We start from the raw sequence: 20,530 nt of genomic DNA on the forward strand, positions 1-20,530 counted from the left end.
GCCGGCCGCTGAAATTGACACAACTGACAGTTGGGGTCCATAAGCCCCCCCGCGGTATATCGCGAACTGCGGTATTGCGGAGCGCGGTATAACGGGGGACTACTGTACTATACTCCAACAGTGCAGTACTCCCTCAGTACTACCACTCTGACAGCGCAGCACTCCCTCTACTACCACTCCGATAGCGCAGTACTCCCTCAGTACTACCACTCCGACAGTGCAGCACTCCTTCAGTACTACCCCTCCAACAGCGCAGCACTCACTCAGTACTACCACTCCGACAGCGCAGCACTCGCTCAGTACTACCACTCCGACGGCGCAGCACTCCCTCAGTACTACCACTCCAACAGTGTAGCACTCCCTCAACACTACCCCTCCAACAGTGCAGCACTCGCTCAGTATTACCACTCTGACAGCACAGCACTCCCTAAGTACTAACATAGAACATAAAAAAATACAGCACAGAACAGGCCCTTTGGCCCACGATGTTGTGCCGAACCTTTGTCCTAGATTAATCATAGATTATCATAGAATTTACAGTGCAGAAGGAGGCCATTCGGCCCATCAAGTCTGCACTACTGCTATGACAGCGCAGCATTCCCTCCACACTGCCACTCCAACAGTGCAGCACTCCCTCAGTGCTGCCACTATTGGCAGGGTAGTGCTGAGGGAGCACTGCACTGTCAGTGAGGCATTGCTGAAGGAGTGCTGCAGTGTTGGGATGTTCCAAGGTCCCATCAGCCTATCCTGGTGGCTGTTAGAAAGTGCATCCTAGTTGCTCAAGAGAAGAGCAACCATCTCCTGGTGTCCAGGCCAACATTTCTCAGTTGCCCAACCAAACTACTCCACTGAAATCATAATCACTCACCTCATTTCTAGAAACTTTGTGTAAAAATGCAGATTATTCAGTCTTTATGGAGAGAGAGAGAGACTGGTTAAGGCAGTCCTTATGAAGATGACCTGCATCTCCTGGAGTTGTAGACTGGGATGTGATCTCATTGAGGTGATAGAAGTGATTAAAGGAGTTGATGAGGTCAATGGAGGGAATCCTCTGATGGAGAGATATCAGAACAGGCTCCAGAGGCTGACTTGCCGCCTCCTGGTCCAATGCTTTGCTACTTCTGAAGTTAATTTCTTTTCAGATGATTATTGTTTTAAAATATTGAAAAAATTTTCATAAAAGAAAGGCTGTTCTTTGTATTTTGGTGTAGATTGTGATGAGTGAGGTGTTTGAAATTCATTTTGTAGGTGACATGTATGAAGTTGGCGCCGAAAGCGGACGGTACTATTGCCTGAATGTTCCACTCCGGGACGGAATCGATGACCAAAGTAAGGGAAGAGCTTTCAATCCCTCTAACTTGTTCCCGCAATTATCTGTCTAACCTTTTCCACTATGCGATACCCTGAGCTCGTCTATCCAATACAGTTTCTCAGGATGTGGGCATTGCTCGCCAGCATTTATCGCCCATTCCTATTCTTCCTGAGAATGTGGCAGAGGCCCTCCTGTAACCCCTGGCACAATAAAGGGGGTTTCTAAACTACTTTGGAGGGCAATTGGGAGTCCGAGACTTCACTGTGGCACTTATGGGCCCACACACAGCTTAAGAACATTGGGGCATTTTTCTGACCATCTGACAGTTTCACGGTCACTTACCGTGATCAGAATTTTTATTCGCAGATCTTTTTTCAAGCTGAATTCATATTCTCAAATGGTTGCAGTGAAGATTTGAACTAGTGCTACGAAAGAGAAAATGCTGGAAAATCTCAGCAAGTCTGGCAGCATCTGTAGGGAGAGAAAAGAGCTAACGTTTCAAGTCCGATGGCTCTTTGTCACAGCCTTGACAAAGAGTCATCGGACTCGAAACGTTAGCTCTTTTCTCTCCCTACAGATGCTGCCAGACTTGCTGAGATTTTCCAGCATTTTCCCTTTCGTTTCAGATTCCAGCATCCGCAGTAATTTGTTTTTATCCGGTGTTTGAACTAGTGCTGTCTGGATTATTAACTCCGGTCTCGGGATCATAGTCCCAGTATAATATCCACAGCACTGCCTTTATTGGATCAGTTGTACTGTGAAGGTGGGCTAAACAGCTGACTTTTAATGCAGAAAAAGGCCAGCAGCGCGGGTTCAATTCCCGTACCGGCCTCCCAGAACAGGCGCCGGAATGTGGCGACTAGGGGCTTTTCACAGTAACTTAATTAAAGCCTACTTTGACAAGCGATTATTGTTATTAAGTTAGTACAGTCTCTTGTGATCGGTTCAGGCAGTGGTTTAAATTTTTGACTCAATAAAGAGGGAAGGTAAAGCTGGACAATACTTTCAGATAGAACTGGGCCACAGAACAGAAGGACACAGATTCAAGGATGTGAGGGGCAAGTCAGGAGCCCGCTTTGAAAAATATGGGACATGTTGACAGGGTATGGGACTCATTTTAAAATAGGGGAAAACGGATGGCGATTTAGGATAAAAACAGAAAATGGTGGAAACAGTAACCAAGTCAGGACGAATCAGTTAATGTTTCTGGTCGATGACCTTGCGTCAGAACAGACAGAAAATGTCCTAAAGAAAGGTCAGGGATCTGAAGCGTTAACTCTGTTTCTTTATACGGATGCTGCCTCGTATCTTCCAGCATTTTCAGTTTCCATTTCACATTCCCAGCATCTGCAGTATTTTTGCTTTTGCGGAGATTAAAATAATTCGCAAAGAAACCAGAGGGCTGGTGATAATTATTTTAACGCATTTGTTGTGAACTGGAACGTGCAGCCCGAAAGGGTGGTGGAAGCAGATTCAGTAGCACCTTTCAACAGGAATTGGGTGAATACTCAAAAGGAAAATTTGGAGGGCTGTGGAGAAAGAGCACAGGAGTGGGACTAATAGAATAATTATTTCATAGAGTGGGCCCATGCTGGATGGGCTAAATGTTCTGTATCATTATAGTAAAGTCAACATAGTCCCAGATGACCATAGGCTGCTTTTCCCTTTGAGGGGGAGAACTGACTGTTGGTGATTTAACCTTAGGTCACCTCAGGCAAGGGGCAAGGTTGAGAAGGCGGAGTCTTCGCGAATAACCTCAGCCGGTACGGGAATTGAAAACGTGCTTTTGGCCTTGCTCGGCGTCACAAATTAGCTGTCCAGCCTACTGAGCTAAACTGGTCCCCAGTATCATGATAGTTGGATATTATAATGAGTAGGTGCTGGGTTTGGTGTCCCAGAAGAGTGAGATCAAATAGAACAAAAGGCAGGTTTCACCCCACTCAATCTCTCGGGGAGTACTCTGAAAGGATATCCTGCACAACAAGATAGTCGGTTGGAATTCGATAACTTCTGGGTTTGTGTTTGTGCATGTACATACAAGTTTTCTTTCCATTCCCCAACTTTGTGATCTTATCAATAGTTTGTTATTATTAAGGGGTATATGGTGGGTGGTAATGTCACTGGGCTGGTACGGTACAGATCACATTCTCTGGGGACATAGGCTCGAATCCCACAGCTGCCAGCTGCTGGAATTGAAATTTAAAAACCTGGTCTCTGTAATGGTGACCTTGAAATTAGCATCAATTGTTGTTAAAAACCCAGCTGGTTCACTGATGTCATTTACCCAGTCTGGCTTACATGGGACTCCAGACCCACAGTAAAATGGATGACGGCTATCTTCTCAAATGGTCCATAAAGTGACTCCATTTCAAGGGCAATTAAGGATGGACAACAAATGCTGGCCGTGTCGACAATGTTCACAACCTGTGAACGGATAAAGAAAAAAGTGAAACTTCCACTAACTCTTCAGTAAATGTGGATTATTCCCATCTGCAAAATTTATCAACCGATTAAAGGTGCCTCCTCAGTGTGTGCATCAGTTACATACTGTGGAATATATTTCAATTAGGTATCAAATTCACCATTCGTTCAGTGGTCACTGCATAACCTCAGATTTAGGAAAGGTAGGCAGTCGACCAGGACCTCCTTTGGAATAGTCACGTCCAGAGGTTTACTGAAGTGGTCACTGCATCTACATTGGCTCAGTTCCTCACCCTACAGGCAAAGGCTCGAGGTTATGCTCGCTGCAGTGGAACAAAAAGAATCCATGCTGATCTCACATGAGCAGACTTCAGGACGTTCTGATGAACCCTTTCCGTACAGCGTCTGTTTGAATGTGCCTGTTTCAGTCGCCGGGCAATGGGGCCGATTTAGTTTTTGGACTTTGTCAATACCTTCCTTCTTTTGGGTTTCAGGTTATAGACTCCTGTTCCAGCCGGTTATCAAACAGGTGGTGGATTTCTACCAGCCCACGTGTATAGTGCTGCAGGTAAGTTTACTTTTTAATTCTTACCATTTGCTGCTTCACCATCTTCCCCGACCGGCTTGATCTGAGGCGGGAAAAGATAGGGCTAGCCTCGCAGCGTTGGTAGTTGAGCTGCTCTTTTCACCCTGTGATCACTCGTTCACAGGTTGAATGCTGTATGTAGTCAGCTGTGCAGTGCCGTTGCGTGACAGTGATAGAGAGACATGGTTAAGATTGTAAAATTATTACAGGAACAGAGAGACCTCGATTGACAAATCTGTGAAGGTGGAAGGTCAAATTGAAACGGTTGTTTCCTTTAAAAAAGCAATCAATAACCTGGGCTTTATTAAATAGAGGCGGAGTGTACAAAAACAAGAAAGTTATTCTGAATCTTTTATGAAGCACTAGCCAGGCATCGGGCTGGAGTATTGTGTCTAATGTTCCTATTGTGTAAACAACTCTGCAACAGAATGTTAAGGTCTTGGGGAGGCTGTAGAGGGGATTTGCTGCAGACAGTATCAGCGAGGAGTGACTTTGGGGCTGTTCTTGAAACATGGAAGTTTAAAGCGAGATTTAATTACGGTTGCGAGGGTTTTGATGGAGTACTTGAGAAAATGTTTCATTTGGCAGAAAAGCCAGTAAGCGGTGAATACAGATTTACGGTTCTTGTGTTAACAAGTGGAATCACGTGCACAGTTCAGGCTAGGTGTTGCCTTTGGCCAATTAGTTGAGGACTCCCAGCAATTTTGAATTGTTGATTGTTCAAACTGCCTATTTCGTGCAACCTTGCTCCTGACTCAGCTCGTGCTGCTGAATTTCCCACATTTCTGTAACCTCTGGACGTGACTATTTCAAAGGAGGTCCAGGTCCACTCACTTATCTTCCTAAATCTGAGGTTATCCAAAACACACTTTGACATTCCCTAACTCATACCAAGTTCCATTTACCCATTACCCTGTACTGCCTGACCTACACTGCCTCCTGAATACGCAACTCCTCGATATTAAAATTCTTGCCCCTGTTTCCAAATCCTTGCCTATCTCGGTCATCTCCTTCACCTCTCAGAGCTATCTATCCTGCTCCAATTCTGGCCTCTTGAGCATTCCCGATTTTAATCATTCTACTATTGGAGTCCATACATTCAGCTACTTGGGTCCGGAGCTCTGGAATTCCTTCTCTCAACTTCACTGCTTTTTGCTCCTTTAAATAGTTCCTTTGAACTTTTCTGATTTGCCCTAATATCTCCTTTAATGAGACTCGGTGCCATAATTTGTTTGATAACGTCTCTGTGAAGTTCCCACTGTTTACTGCGTTAAGTAAAGGTAAAGTCAGTCTCAGATGATCACAGGCTGCTTTCCCCTTTGAGGAGAGAGCTGACTGGTGGTGATTTTTTTCAATTTTTAAAAAAGATTTTCTAATTGAGGGGCAATATTTTCTGGTCAGCACGGTAGCATAGTGGTACCATAGTGGCTTCACAGTGCCAGGGTTCCAGGTTCAATTCCCGGCTTGGGTCGCTGTCTGTGCGGAGTCTGCACGTTCTCCCCATGTTTGTGTGGGTTTTCTCCGGGTGCTCAGGTTTCCTCCCACAAGTCCCGAAAGACGTGCTGTTAGGTGAATTGGACATTCTGAATTCTCCCTCCGTGTACCTGAACAGGCTCCGGAGTGTGGGGTCTAGGGAATTTTCACAGTAACTTCATTGCAGTGTTCATGTAAGCTTACTTGTGACAATAAAGATTATTATATTTAGCGTGGCCAGTCCACCTACCCTGCACATGTTTGGGTTGGGGGGAGGTGGAGAGAGACCCACACGGGCACAGGGAGAATGTGCAAACGCCACATGGACAGTGATCCGGGCTGGGATCGAATCCAGGTCCTCGGCGCCATGAGACAGCAGTGCTAACCACTGTGCCACGCTTGGTGCTGATTTAACGTGAGGATTACCACACCTCAGGCAAGGTTGAAAAGGCGGGGCCTGTGAGCAGCACGGTGGTGCAGTGGTTAGCACTGCTGCCTCACAGTGCCGAGGACCTGGGTTCGATCCTGTCCCCGGGTAACTGTCCGTGTGGAGTTTGCACATTCTCCCCGTGTCTGCGTAGGTTTCACCCCCACAACCCAAAGATGTGCAGGATGGGTGGATTGGCCACGCTAAATTGCCCCTTAATTGGGAATGCTAAGTTTCTATTAAAAAAAGAAGGCGGGACCTTCATGAATAACCTCAGCCGGTATGGGAATTGAACCCGCGCTGCTGGCCACACTCGGCTGTCCAGCCAACTGAGCTCATCCGGTTCAGTTCCCCTACTGACTGAGGTTATTCATGAAGGCCCTGCTTTCTCAACACTGCCCATCGCTTGAGGTGTGGTGACCTTCAGGTTAAATCACCAGCAGTCAGCTCTCTCTTTCAAAGGGGAACTACGTTAAAACTTCCATATAAAAGCAAATTGTCCTTGCTGCTGTATGTGACTTGTGTCTAACGCTGTTTGTTTATTTTTCCAGTGTGGCGCGGATTCTCTCGGCTGTGATCGCCTCGGTTGCTTCAACCTCAGTATAAAAGGACATGGGTAACAAAACTTTGTTGCATTGTGCCTGGCCTGAGATGACAGTGCTGATACTGATAATTAGTGACTTTGGATCTGTCTTTACTATTGGAGGTTTTCCTTTGGTCATATCCCAGTCCGCTGTAGACTCTTTGTTGGAAAATTAATTATTATCATTAGATAACAGCTCCTTTAGCATGAACTGACAGCATGGTAGATGGCAAACTAGATAAACCACTGGTTAGCTGTGGTTAGAAAAAGATGCATTGCCACTGAGCTACTCTCGGTCAATTTTGGCTAGAACCTGCCTTATCCTACTGAAATTGGTCTTCCCCCAATTCAGAACCTATATTTCTGGTTCATCTTTGTCCCTCCTCATAACTACCTTAAATCCTACTGAGTTATGGTCACCGTCACTAAATTGCTCCCCCAATGAAACTTTTACCACTTGCCCGGCTTCATTCCCTAAAACTAGGTCTCTTGTCGATTTTCTACATACTGGAATAGAAAGCTCTCCTAGATGCGTTTAAGAATTCCACGTCCTCTAAGCCTTTCACACTTTGACTTTCCCAGTTAATATTGGGAAAGTTGAAATCCCCTGCTATTATTACTATGATTATTATCATTGCTGATGCAGCTGAAGATGGTTGGGCCTAGGACAGAACTTGAGGATCTCCTGCAGCGATGTGCTGAGACAGAGATGACTGACCTTCAACCACAGCCATATTCCTTTGTGCCAGGTATCACCCCAACCAGTGGAGAGGTTTCCCCTTGATTCTCATTGACTCCAGTGTTGCTAGGGCGCCTTGATGCCGTACTCTGTCAAAAGGTGCCTTGGTGCCAAGGGCAATCACTCTGCATCTTGAGTTAGCTCTTCTGTCCATCTTCCAACTAATCTATCATGAGTGACCCTGGCGGAACCCAAACTAAGCGTCAATAAGCAGCTTATGACTGGTTTAGCACAGTGGGCTAAGTAGCTGGCTTGTAAAGCAGACCAAGGCCAGCAGCATGGGTTCAATTCCCGTACCGGCCTCCCCGGACAGGTGCTGGAATGTGGCGATTAGGGGCTTTTCACAGTAACTTCATTTGAAGTCTACTTGGACAATAAGCGATTTTCATTTTGTTTCATGTTGAAGACCCCTTCCACCACTTAGCTGATGATCGAGAGTAGACTCATAGAATGGTCACCGGCTAGGTTGTATTTGCGTACAGGGCATAACCGGACAATTTTCCACATTGCCAGGTAGATGGCATTGTTGTATCTGTACTGGAACAGATTGGCTCGGGGCAAGTTCTGAAGCACATGCCTACAGCGCTATTTTTTTGCAATATCTGATGCCATCAGCCATTTCTTGATATCACGTGGAGCGAATAGGATTGACTGAAGACTGACATCTGTGATGTTGGGGGGCTTTGGGAGGAGGCCGAGATGGATCATCCACTCTGCATTTCTGGCTGAAGATTGTTAGAAATGCTTCAGCTTTATCTTGTGTAGCGATGGGCTGGGCTCCCCCACCACTGAGGCTGGGGATATGTGTGAAGCCTCCTTCTCCAGTTAGTTATTTCATTGACCACCAACATTCATGACGGATGTGGCAGAATTGAAGAGTTTAGATCTGATTTGTCTGCTGTGGGATCGCTTGGCGCTGTCTATTGCATGTTGGTTTTGCTGTTTGGCATGCAAGTAGCCCTGTGTTGTAACTTCACCGGGTTGGCACCTCATTTTTTGGTGTACCTGGTACTGTTCCTGGCATGTCCTCCTCTCTTCATTGAACCAAGATTGATTTCCCACCTTGCTGTTATTGGTAGAGTGGGGGATTTGCTGGGCCATGAAGTTACAGATTGTGGCTCAGTACATTGCTGCTGCTGCTGATGGCCGAAAGTGCCTCATGGCTGTCCAGTTTTGAGTCGCTAGGCCCGTTCGAAATCAATTTAACATGGTGGTGGTACCACACCACACACGGTGGATATCGTCAATGTGAAGAAGAGATTTGATCTCCACAAGGACTGGGAGTTTGTCACTCCTACTGATACTGTCATGGACAGATGCATTGTGGGAAGCAGCTTGGTGAGTGTGGTAGCGTGGCCCCTTTAAGGAGGCAGGCTTAGTGGCCCATGTGACTGACTTGGAGCCATTCACGCGGAAGTGTGCAAACCCCAGCCAGTAGTGTGACAGCACGGGGCTGAAGAGTTGGGGGGGGCGGGCAGAGTGAAATCGGGAGCTGGGGACCAAACACGTGCTCTGTGAAATGAAATGAAAATCGCTTATTGTCCCAAGTAGGTTTCAAATGAAGTTACTGTGGAAAAACCCCTAGTCGCCACATTCCGGCACCTGTTCGGGGAGGCTGGTACGGGAATTGAACCCGTACTGCTGGCCTGCACTGGTCTGCTTCAAAAGGCAGCTATTTAGCCCTGTGCCTGTAGCTTGACTGCCTTTTGTCTTTAATAAACCCCTTTTGATTTATACCAGAAGCCTCAAAGGTCAGTCGCATTGCTGTGGGTCTGGAGTCACATGTCGGGCAGGGACGGCAGATTTCCTTCCCCACCGGACATTGGTGAACCAGATGGGCTTTTACAACAATCGGCATTGAGCTGCTGAAAGGCCTCCCCATATTCAAATGAGCATAAACATCGATGACTGGCCTTGTGTTTGCGTCGTCTTAAAAAGTGGTTTTGTTTTTGCAGAGATTGTGTCGAGTTTGTGAAAAGCTTCAACATTCCTCTGCTGGTGATGGGAGGAGGGGGTTACACTGTCCGAAACGTTGCTCGATGCTGGTGAGTGTGTGGTGATGTGAAATCTCACAGAAACATAGAGAGCAGGAGGTAGGCCATTCGAGCCTGCTCCGTCGGAAGCAGCAAGTGACCATTGGTGGGATGTGACTGACGGTGTTCCCCAGTGATCTGCGGTGGCGGGGGGGTCTTAGCTTTTCATTATGTGAATGGCTTGGCTGATGGAACAGAGAGCCTAATGTCTTAATTTGTTGATGACAGTCAGTTCGGGGGCTCGATAACTGGTGTAGTTGAGAGCAGAAAGTTGCAACGGCACACTTAAGAACTGTTAAGAACTGGAATTCAATGTGGGGAAGTGTGAGGGCATTAAAAAAAAGAGATCAGAGTGTTTTCGAAGGCGTGAGTTGCTGGGAGTTGGAAGAGCAGGTAGATTTTGGCATCCAACTATAGAAATTTACTAAAAGCTAGTGGACAGGTACAAATTTAAGGTTATAAGGCCACTGGAATCTTGGTTATTCTCTTGACTGCTGGAATACAAAGGGTCAGAAGTTCTGTTCCTGTTTATATAAAGCTCCGATCAGACTGTCCGGAGTAACTCAATCCAGTTCTGGACACCATACCTCAGGAAGCCTTAGAAGATTCACCAGAAAAATACTGGGGTTTAAAGGATTAATAATCCATAGAATCCCTACAGTGCTGAATGAGGCCATTTGGCCCATCGGGTCTGCACTGACCCTCCCCCGCCCTATCCCTGTAACCCCACCTAACCTTTCAACACCAAGGGGCAATTTGACGTGGCCAATCCACCTAACCTGCACATCTTTTTGGACTGTGGGAGGAAACCGGAGCACCCGGAGGAAACCCACACAGACGCGGGAGAGGGGAGAGTGAAAACTCCACACAGTCACCCGAAGCTGGAATCAAACCCGGTCCCGTCGCTGTGGGGTAGCAGTGTTAACCACTGTGAGGACAGGTTGGATACTCCGGGCTGATGTCCGAAGCAGGGCTAATGAAAATCTGGTACCCCCTCCCCTCGAGTGCAGTTGAGGGCAGGAGGTCAGTTGTAAATTTCAAAACTAAAGTTGGTAGAATTTTACAAATAGTAAAATACAGCAGATGCCGGAAATCTGAAATAACGATGGAAAATGCTGGCCTTGTGAACAGCTCTGGGAATGTTTGTGGAGAGAGAGAAAAACAGTTAATGTTTCAGCTCGTTGACCTTTCATTACCGGGCATCCACTTTTGACTTGACATCTATTCTCCGGTCATCAGGATTCACTGTTCCCACCGGCAGTGCATCCTCGCCGGTGGGTTTCCTGGTGGTGTGGGCCGGCTTCATTGGGAAACCCCGTTGACCAGCGGTGAGAAGAGAGAATCCTGCTGCCGGCGAATAGCGTGCCGCTGTGAAACACGTGGCTGGGGGGACCAGAGAATCCAGCCCCTGGTGCCTGTGTCACCGTGTAGCAGCATGTAGTTGATGCCCAGCGTACGAGTTATTGAGTTGTAAAATAAACTTGAGTTTTATTGAAATGTGCATTTGGACCAATGGGTATAGGTGAGCTGATGGGAACCTGATTTACTATTGCAACATCTCTCTTAGGACTTTCGAAACCTCGTTGCTTGTTGACGAAGAGATAAGTGATGAGCTACCTTATAATGGTGAGTTAACTCCAAACTGTATCTGTGGGCCATGGCGCATTTAAAGGTACAGCGTTGCTTCCTGTGTGCAATTAAGTTTAGTGTGTTCAGTAGCTTGTGAAGAGAAACCCCACTGTGGCAAATAATTGATTTGTATTTAGCAACAAAATATGATCTATATATGACTAAATTATAGTCTAAATAACCCCCGGCAAAGACAACGAGTGCCGACCCCTCACCTGAACTGAGTCCACTGGGAGTGCCCTTTCTGGACTGTGTTCTCTTGAGTTTAAGAGTGAGAGGTGATCTCAGCGGGTTTTGGATGTTGCATCTTTGAATATATTTAAGGCTGGGATCGAGAGATCGAGGTACAGGGGAGGGAAAGTGGAGTTGAAACCAAAGACCGGACGTAATAGTATTGAATGCCAGTGCCTGCTCGACAGGCCCTGTAGGCCACTCCGATTTATTGTGACCAACACAGGACTCTCGTCCCATCCTATGTTGTCGGCTCTTCAGTGTCCTCTGAAGCAAGCCATTTGTTGCAGCAGCAATCCACAGGTCAAATCAGCATATTCTCGGAGCAAGGAATGGAGAGTAATGGTGAGGCTCATTTCCCCAGAAACTAATTTTAAACATTGTGCACTCCTGCCTAACCATAAAGCTGCGACTTATGTCAAATGTTTAGTGAATCTTGTCAGAGAGAGAGAGAGATTGATTCTATTCAGTTTTAACCTGTTGTGGTTTTATTCCCCCAATATGGCTCAGTAGTTTTTGTCACTTTGAGAATGATGATGTCCTCAAATTCCCATGTGGAACCCACTTTGATGGCTCTGTTAAACCAGGGCTGTGGTTCAGCAGTGCAGCACTCAGTACAATGTCTGAAAACACTTTGACTCGGTGCCAACCCAGTCCTCCGTGAGGGAGCCTGAATCTATTCACTGCTCCCATTATTTGCAACTTGGTTCGTTGTGCAAAGCTGACATGGTATTAGTTTTCAGCATTAAGCCAGATGAGAGAATATCATTGCACTCTGCTCGCTCGATGCTCACCATCAGTAATTGGAGAAACTCCTTGTTTCCCTCAGAATACTTTGAATACTTTGCTCCGGACTTCACACTTCACCCAGATGTCAGCACGAGGATTGAAAACCAGAACACGAGGCAGGTTAGTCATGGGCTCTGGAAACATAAACACCAGTTTGTATTTTTATTCTTTTCATCCCGAATAATTGGGATTCGGGACAATTAATTTTACATTGGGTGAGCTGTAAGGTGACTGTCATCATCAAATGCGTGTACAGCACAAGGATAAATACAGAGTAAAGCTCTCTCCCAGGACAGGAACAGCACGTGGTTAGATACAGAGTAAAGCTCCCTCTGCACTGTTCCTATCAACACTACCAGGACAGGTACAGCACGGGGTTAGATACAGAGTAAAGCTCCCTCTACACTGTCTCCATCAAACACTACCAGGACAGGTACAGCACGGGGTTAGATACAGAGTAAAGCTCCCTCTACACTGTCCCCATCAAACACTACCAGGACAGGTACAGCACGGGGTTAGATACAGAGTAAAGCTCCCTCTACACTGTCCCCATCAAACACTACCAGGACAGGTACAGCACGGGGTTAGATACAGAGTAAAGCTCCCTCTACACTGTCCCCATCAAACACTCCCAGGGCAGGTACAGCACGGGGTTAGATGCAGAGTAAAGCTCCCTCTACACTGTCCCCATCAAACACTCCCAGGACAGGTACAGCATGGGGTTAGATACAGAGTAAAGCTCCCTCTACACTGTCCCCATCAAACACTCCCAGGGCAGGTACAGCACGGGGTTAGATGCAGAGTAAAGCTCCCTCTACACTGTCCCCATCAAACACTCCCAGGACAGGTACAGCATGGGGTTAGATACAGATTAAAGCTCCCTTTACACTGTCCCCATCAAACACTCCCAGGACAGGTACAGCACGGGGTTAGATACAGAGTAAAGCTCCCTCTACACTGTCCCCATCAAACACTCCCAGGACAGGTACAAAAATACCGCACCAACAAGTTGATCATCTTAACTTGGGTGGCCCAGAAAGCCCCTCGGTTTATATCAAACCTGCTGTCAACAATTCAGGACGATAACCCACCATCACCTCTCAGGACGATGAAGGATGGGAAATAAGTGCTGACCTTGTCAGTGTCATCAACACTCTGATAATGAAACAAAACAGCTTTGCGACATTTCATTAACTGTGGACCATGAACACCCAGAATGACATGGCAGGGGCGGAACGGTGGCGCAGTGGTTAGCACTGCTGCCTCACGGCGCCGAGGACCCGGGCTCGATCCCAGCCTCGGGTCACTGTCCGTGTGGAGTTTGCACATTCTCCCCGTGTCTGCGAGGGTCTCACCCCCACAACCCAAAAGATTGGGCAGGGTAGATAGATTGGCCACGCTAAATTGCCCTTAATTGGAAAACAAATGAATTGGGTACTTTAAATTTATTTCAAAAAAGAATGCCAAGGCAGAACGAGTGTTGGAAGCAGAATCCAGAGTCAAATTTGAGGAAGAGAAATCATTCAGGAAAAATGTGGTAAAAAAATGGAGAAGAGGCAGAGGAATGGGACAAATGGAAACATTTTGCACAAGAGAAAGGGGAGATAATAATGGTGAACAGATATGGATACTGTACTGCCACAAGGAAGCAGGCACCAGGTCAGAATCGAGGGATGGATGCTGTACTGCGGTGGAGGAGGGGGAGCACCATACTGCAGTGGTGGGGGGGGGGGGGGGGGGGATTGGGCACCGTGCCACGGTGGGAGGGAGGCATATGGGGGGATGGGGCGACTGCCAGGCTTCGGGATTCAATGATCTAATGTAAGATTTCCCCGGCTCCTGTTTTAGTACCTGGATCAGATCAGGCAAACGATTTTTGAGAACCTGAAAATGTTGAACCATGCTCCCAGTGTCCAGATCCACGATGTCCCTTCGGATTTGCTGAGCTATGAGCGGACAGATGAGCCTGACCCTGAGGAGCGCGTGTCAGAGGACAACTATAGTCGGTACGTCATGCAGCGACAAGAGTTCAGCACTTTTAGCAAACCCGGGGTGTTTTGTGTGTATTGTTCAATGTGGAGAATGGTTCGGGTCCCAGGGTCCTCTGTTAAAAAGATCGGGAAATGGAGTACTTGGGGCGAGCTGTCTTGTTTTCCCTGAAATAAATTAAGGTGTAAGCCCAGGAAACAAGTTTAACGTATAGAATAGAATTCTCAGCGCAGGAGGAGAGGATTGGACCCGCCAATGCTGTTTGGTAGAACTACCCTGATTGGACCCACTGCCCCTTGTTGGACAAATTTTCTCTTTCAAGTATTTATCTAGTTGTCTTTTTGAGAGTTATTGATTTGATCTGATTTGATTTATTGTCACATGTACCAAAGTACATGTGAAAAGTATTTTTCTGCGGCCAAGGGAACGTACACAGTACGTACACGGCAGACAAAGAATAATCAACAGAGAACATTGATAAATGGTACATTGACAAACAGTGATTGGTTTACAATGCGGAACAAGGGGCCAAACAAAGCAAATACATGAGCAAGAGCAGCATACGGTGTCATGAATAGTGTTCTTACAGGGAACAGATCAGCCCGAGGGGGAGTCATTGAGGAGTCTTGTAGCTGTGGGGAAGAAGCTGTTCCTATGTCTGAATGAAAAATGAAATGAAATGAAAATCGCTTATTGTCACGAGTAGGCATCAATGAAGTTACTGTGAAAAGCCCCTAGTCGCCACATTCCGGCACCTGTCCGGGGAGGCTGGTACGGGAATCGAACCGTGCTGCTGGCCTGCTTGGTCTGCTTTAAAAGCCAGCGATTTAGCCTGGTGAGCTAAACCAGCCCCAATGTGCGGGTCTTCAGACTTCTGTACCTTCTGCCTGATGGAAGGGTCTGGAAGAAGGCGATGCTTGGGTGGGAGGGTCTCAGATAATGCTGTCTGCCTTCCTGAGGCAGCGCGAGGTGTAGACAGGATCAATGTGGGGGTGGCAAGTTTGTGTGATGCGTTGGGCTGAGTTCACCAAACTCTGGCCTTGCGATCTTGGACCGAGCAGTTGCCATACCAGCCTGTGATGCAGCCGGATAGGATGCTCTCTATGGCACATCTGTAGAAGTTTGTGAGAGTCGATGCAGCCATGCCAAATTTCTTTAGCTTCCATAGGAAGTAGAGATGTTGTTGAATCTACGTCACCTCCCTTTTTGGGCAGCATTTTCCGAGACCATAAACCTTTCTATACCGTATTTATTTATGCCAAAACCATTTGTATAAATGGTGTTTTTTCTTGAACAGTAATTGCAAGAACGCTGTCTGTTAAGAGTGAAGGAAAAAGTAATGGTCTCTGTGCTTCACCGAATCCTGCAGGCCTGAAGCTGGGAATGAATTTTATGACGGTGACCACGACAATGACAAGGAGAGTGATGTGGAAATATGAGGAGGTGACTAGCCATCGTACATAGGAGCAGGCAGTCAGGACTGATGAACACAGCACCGCACTGGTGAACAGAGCAAACCGCAAGCCACACCGACTGGCGTTGGGTCTCCAGAGCTGCGTAGGGGGCTGGAAGATGAGGAGCGGCCGCCGCCATGCTCCTCCCCCGCCAGGCCAAGCAGAGTGTGGCTCTGTGGGCCAGGGTCAGAATCTGTCTGTAACGCCCAGGAAGCAATTCCTCCGCTCTGGTATCGATTCCTTTCTGATTTTTTGGGGGTCGGAGACAAAATTAAGACTTGATTATCTGAACGAGTTTCCTTTGCTTTACCTGGGGACGAGAGCTTTGTTGTTGGTCAGTGAGCAGCCGTGGCATGCGGGCAGCAAGTTGTTCTCCGTGGCATCCAGCTGCATCTTTATAGTGCCTTGTAAGGTAATGAAACAGCAATTCGGAGGCCGTACTGGACACCAGAAACCTTGGAGAGATGAGCAAGGGCACAGTAAGTACAGAAATTCAGAGGATGTTTAGCCGCCGATGACTATGCTGACCTTCTGACTACCGATAACTTGTGGGGAATTCCAGTAGCATGTGACTGGGTGGGTGTGTCCTCGAGCTGCAGTGTCAATGTGATTGGACCTCACAGTACAATATAGAAACCAATAGTTTTTAATTCATTGCTGGTTCTGTCACTCCCAGTCCCCTCGTGTGGGCCAGGGGTAAGTTCTGGTATGTTACATCCTTGCAATATGTCAAACTGTTAATGCTGTTACTTTTTTGTGTAGTTTACCAGACCTTGTGTCTTTTTTTATTGTTTCCATTGTTCTTGTGCGTTAGGATAGCGGGAATATCATTAATCGCACAATCATATAACTCCTTCCTGCTCCCTTCTCTCCTCTCCTGAAGGTATTTATTCTTGTTACAGTTCCGCACATACTTGCTGCCCTCTCGTACGTCGCCCAAATTGCCACACCGAAGTTTGTGTGTTTTTTATATTTCACTCTTTGCGATGTCTGTGTAACAATTCACTCACCTGTGCAAGTTGTGGGGAGGGGAGCAGATGCTTGGGAGATCATTGGGGGATAACAATAAACAGAAACATTGGTTTAAAACGTCCCCAAACAGATCAAATTTTGAGAAAAACAGTTTGGGTTTCGTGGTGATGCTATCAATGGAGATAAAAGAAAAGAAAACAATGTTCATAGTAAAACATACTAAAATATACACCATTGCTAAAGAATTTGGCACCGACAAATCTTGTGATTAAAATTTGACAAGACTATACCTGAAACGAAGCAGCTCGTCGTGGCTGTCAATCATCCCAACACTATTTACAAGCATTGGCATGTGTTGAAGACCATTAGTTGCCATGATCAGAACTGTGATTCCTCGTCCCAAGAAAGACACCGGCTGTTGTCGGTGTTGCATCTGTGAGGGAAATTTATGTGAGTGGGTGGATTGTGTACACTGCCTCGATCTGGTACGCTGCAAACTCTGATCAACGTCAAATCTTTCCGCAATGAAAACATTGCCAGCCCACGCCAGTGTATTTACACCAATGTCCAGCCCTTGTACATAAAGTTGCTTTTATCTTTTCAGGAAAAAAAAATGTAGATTTTTCATATTAAAGTGGTTTGTATATGTTTGTGTTTGTTTGCTTTGTTTGCCTGTAATGTTTTTAGAATTTGGATATGAAAATTAACTGGAGCAGAAAAGATCGGTTGGTACATCAGTAATAACTTTAAAGTCCCTTTCGTTTGTCCAACGGCTTGAAGCTGATTTGTCACAGTTAGGACGTCTGTTAAAGCATAAGTGAGAATTAATACACACGGTAAGTTGAGTAGCAGTTGACGAGGGACAATAGAACACTGCGTAACTTCAATTTTCATGCTGCCCATCGTAGGCTTTCTGGATCTTAGTCCAGAATTATTTTTAAAAAAAATAAATGTTGAGTACCCAATTCATTTTTTTCAATTAAGGGGCAAATTAGCATTGCCAATCCACCGAGCCTGCACATGTGGGGCAAGACCCACGCAGACACGGGGAGAATGTGCAAACTCCACACGGACAGTGACCCAGAGCCGGGATCGAACCTGGGACCTCGGTGCCGTGAGGCAGCAGGGCTAACCCACTGCGCCACCGTGCTGCCCCTTAGTCCAGAAATGGAAATCACTGACCCACCACGTCCAGTCGGTAAAGGCACAATGGGTGTGTCCAAATGGCACTGACTAGAATGGTCACAGATTAGGTCAGAACTGACTGCTGCTTGAGTGCACAAAGTGTGAAGCTGGGAGTTTGGGGAGTGAGGGGATCTTAAGGGTTAATTTCTTTCTAAAGTCTAGTTTTTGTTTACATTTAGTAATTAACTATTTAATTTACGAGGTAAGTTTAGTTTCTTCCCATCTTAAATAGGAATATACAAGCTGTCCCAAGAGCAGCTGTTAATTAGATGGTTAGCTTAAACTGGTTTTTAGAACTTTAGCACAGCTGACTCATTGTTTTTCAGAGTATAAAATACAAGGGTCTCTGAGTGCTGCTTTTTGAGTGCACAGTAAGAAGCCAGGAGTTTGGAGTGAGGGAGTTCAGTGAAGAGGGAACCCAGAAATTAAAATAAATGTAATCAGCATGGTAAAGATGGCAGGACAGGTGATGTGTCACAGCTGAAGCATGTGGGAGCTCCTGGATGTCATTGCAGTCCATGGCAGACGCACCTGTACGGACTGCCTGTAGCTTGAGGAGTTTCAGCTCCGAGTTAATGAACTGGAAGCCAAGTTGCAGACATCGCGAACCACCCTGGACATTTTGTTCCAGAGGGCAGTCACAACCCTGAGGTTACTGTCGTCTGATTTGATCAGGGGCGGGAAGGTGTGACTGAGCCAGGCAAGGAAGGGGATCAAGAAGGTGGGAGCGGAGGAGCTTCAGCCCGTGCAATTGAGCAACAGGTTCAAGGTTCTTGCAGATTGTACGGACAAGTGCGAGGGCTGTAGTAGTTGAGCAGACTGACTGTGACACCATGGTACAGGAAACCATTCAGATGGGGGAGGGAGGGAGAGTTAAAAGCAATGTACTGGTAGGGGACAGTCTTGTCAGAGTTTAGACATTGTTCTTTGCAGTTGAGAGCCCGAATCCAGACGGTGTGTTGTCTGCCAGGGTTCGGAATAAGTGCTCAGGGCTGGAGCAGAACTTGCAGTAGGAGATGGGGTATCCAAATGTCGTGGTCCAGGAAAGTACCAACAACATGGGTAAGACTAGGAAATAGGCTTTGCATAGGGAGTATGGGGAGCACTAAATTAGAAAGCAGAACTTCAAAGACAATAATCCAGAGCCATGTGCAAATTGACAGAATAAATAAGATTATCGTGGTGAATGATGCAATGGGGATTTGGAGAGTCTTAAGTTGGGCACAAATTTGGCAGATGGACTATGTGGAGAAATGAGAGATTATCCACTTTGGTAGAAAAATAGGGAGAGACTGGGTAGTATTGAACTTCAAGGGGACTTGGGTTTCCGTGTTCATGGGTCACTGAAAGTTTACGTGCAGATACAGGAAACAATTAGGCAGACAAATGGAATGTTTGCCTTTATTAGGAGAGGATTTGAGTACAGGAGTAAAGACATTTTACTGCAATTATAGAGAGACTTGGTGAGGCCACGTCTGAAGCAGTGTGCAACAGCCGCTACCAACATTTAAATTGAGAATGCTGACTGCCACCGGCTTTTAAATGAAAATGAGATGGGCTGTGTGCAGTCTTCCGACCATTAGCGGCAGCAGTGAGCAGGTTACATGCCCTGCACATAAACTTCACACGCGTGCTTTTGCTGCCAAATCACGGAGGAGAGCTTCTTCCATCTTCTAGCTGCTAGCAAGCAAGGCAAGATGGATTATTATGTTACAAGGAAGAGACAGCCGAGATACAAACGGGCAGTGTACCTACTGGCCAGGATCTCACATCAGAATCTGCTGGAGAGAGCTGTGCAGGAGAATCCAGGCAGGACAGAGCAGTGCTAGTGTAGCCCTGTGCAGAGCTCCAGGGGCTCCGGTGAACAGCCTTCAAAGAAAAAACTTAACTTGGGAACAAAGCAGTATAAAGCCGATTTCATGAGGTATTCAATTGTGCGAATGCAAATAAGGATGCTAATCCCCATGTGTGTTACATGCTGGGATGTTCTGGCAAATGAGGAGTTTCAGATTTTGAAAGCGAAGTGGTGAGTGAAAAATTCCTTTTGCGGTTGAGACCCCAGAGTCAGTTATTAACTTACAGCTGTCTTGAAATGAAAAGACTAAACTGCTGGACCTGACCTATGATGGCACATTAAAAACACACCAAAAGTCCATGAGGCTGTCACTACTTTGGAGTAGCATCTCCCTGGAGTACCCAGTGCTGAGAAAAACGAGCATTTTGTTGCTATTTTCCTTCATGACAACCTGCATGTGCGAGGCTGGATTTTCCGTTCTCGCAACGATGAAGATGGCACAAAGGAACCAGCTGAACTCTGCACCTGATAGGTGCATTGCTCCCTCCTGTGAACCTGATTGGAGTGAGATCGTGAGGACCAAACAGGCTCCCGTTTTGCATTAAAGGTAAACAAACATGTTGCGAAGATTGGCTGACGTGGGTCGCGAGGATCGGCCGGCGTGGGTCGCGAGGGTCGGCCATTTGGAAAAAGTGGATCCCAAGAAAAAAGGTTTGCCCTAAGTTACTCTTTCCACTGAGGTCATCACAGGAGAAAATTACTGGTCCATATTGTATGTTTCAGGGAAAGTTATATAGCTTATTAAAGTCACAATGTATTGGAGAATCTAATATAAAGTATTAGTAAAACCACAGTTGGAAACTGCATGTAGTTTGAATTCCTTTTGGGGGCGGATGATGAGGTTTTTGAGAG

The 20,530-nt window shown here is 46.5% G+C and overlaps 1 protein-coding gene across 2 annotated transcripts in view; it reads left to right on the forward strand.

Moving 5' to 3' along the window:
- The window catches only part of hdac3 (histone deacetylase 3), a 35,286-nt gene extending 18,002 nt beyond the window's left edge, over nt 1-17,284 (forward strand). The window contains exons 8-15 of one of the 2 annotated variants that reach the window (XR_005460514.1): nt 1,249-1,329; nt 4,228-4,301; nt 6,771-6,835; nt 9,497-9,586; nt 11,142-11,200; nt 12,264-12,343; nt 14,134-14,229; nt 15,582-17,284. Coding sequence is in view for 1 of the 2 variants with exons in the window: in XM_038796197.1 (XP_038652125.1) it covers nt 1,249-1,329; nt 4,228-4,301; nt 6,771-6,835; nt 9,497-9,586; nt 11,142-11,200; nt 12,264-12,343; nt 14,072-14,229; nt 15,582-15,651 (677 nt within the window). In the remaining variant the exon portion in view is untranslated. Of the gene's footprint in view, nt 1-1,248; nt 1,330-4,227; nt 4,302-6,770; nt 6,836-9,496; nt 9,587-11,141; nt 11,201-12,263; nt 12,344-14,071; nt 14,230-15,581 lie in introns of both variants that reach the window. The other variant, XM_038796197.1, reaches the window with a different exon arrangement.
- Nucleotides 17,285-20,530: the final 3,246 nt, after the last annotated feature.

This window comes from Scyliorhinus canicula, chromosome 4 (assembly GCF_902713615.1).
Source record: "Scyliorhinus canicula chromosome 4, sScyCan1.1, whole genome shotgun sequence".
Taxonomy (NCBI): domain Eukaryota; kingdom Metazoa; phylum Chordata; class Chondrichthyes; order Carcharhiniformes; family Scyliorhinidae; genus Scyliorhinus; species Scyliorhinus canicula.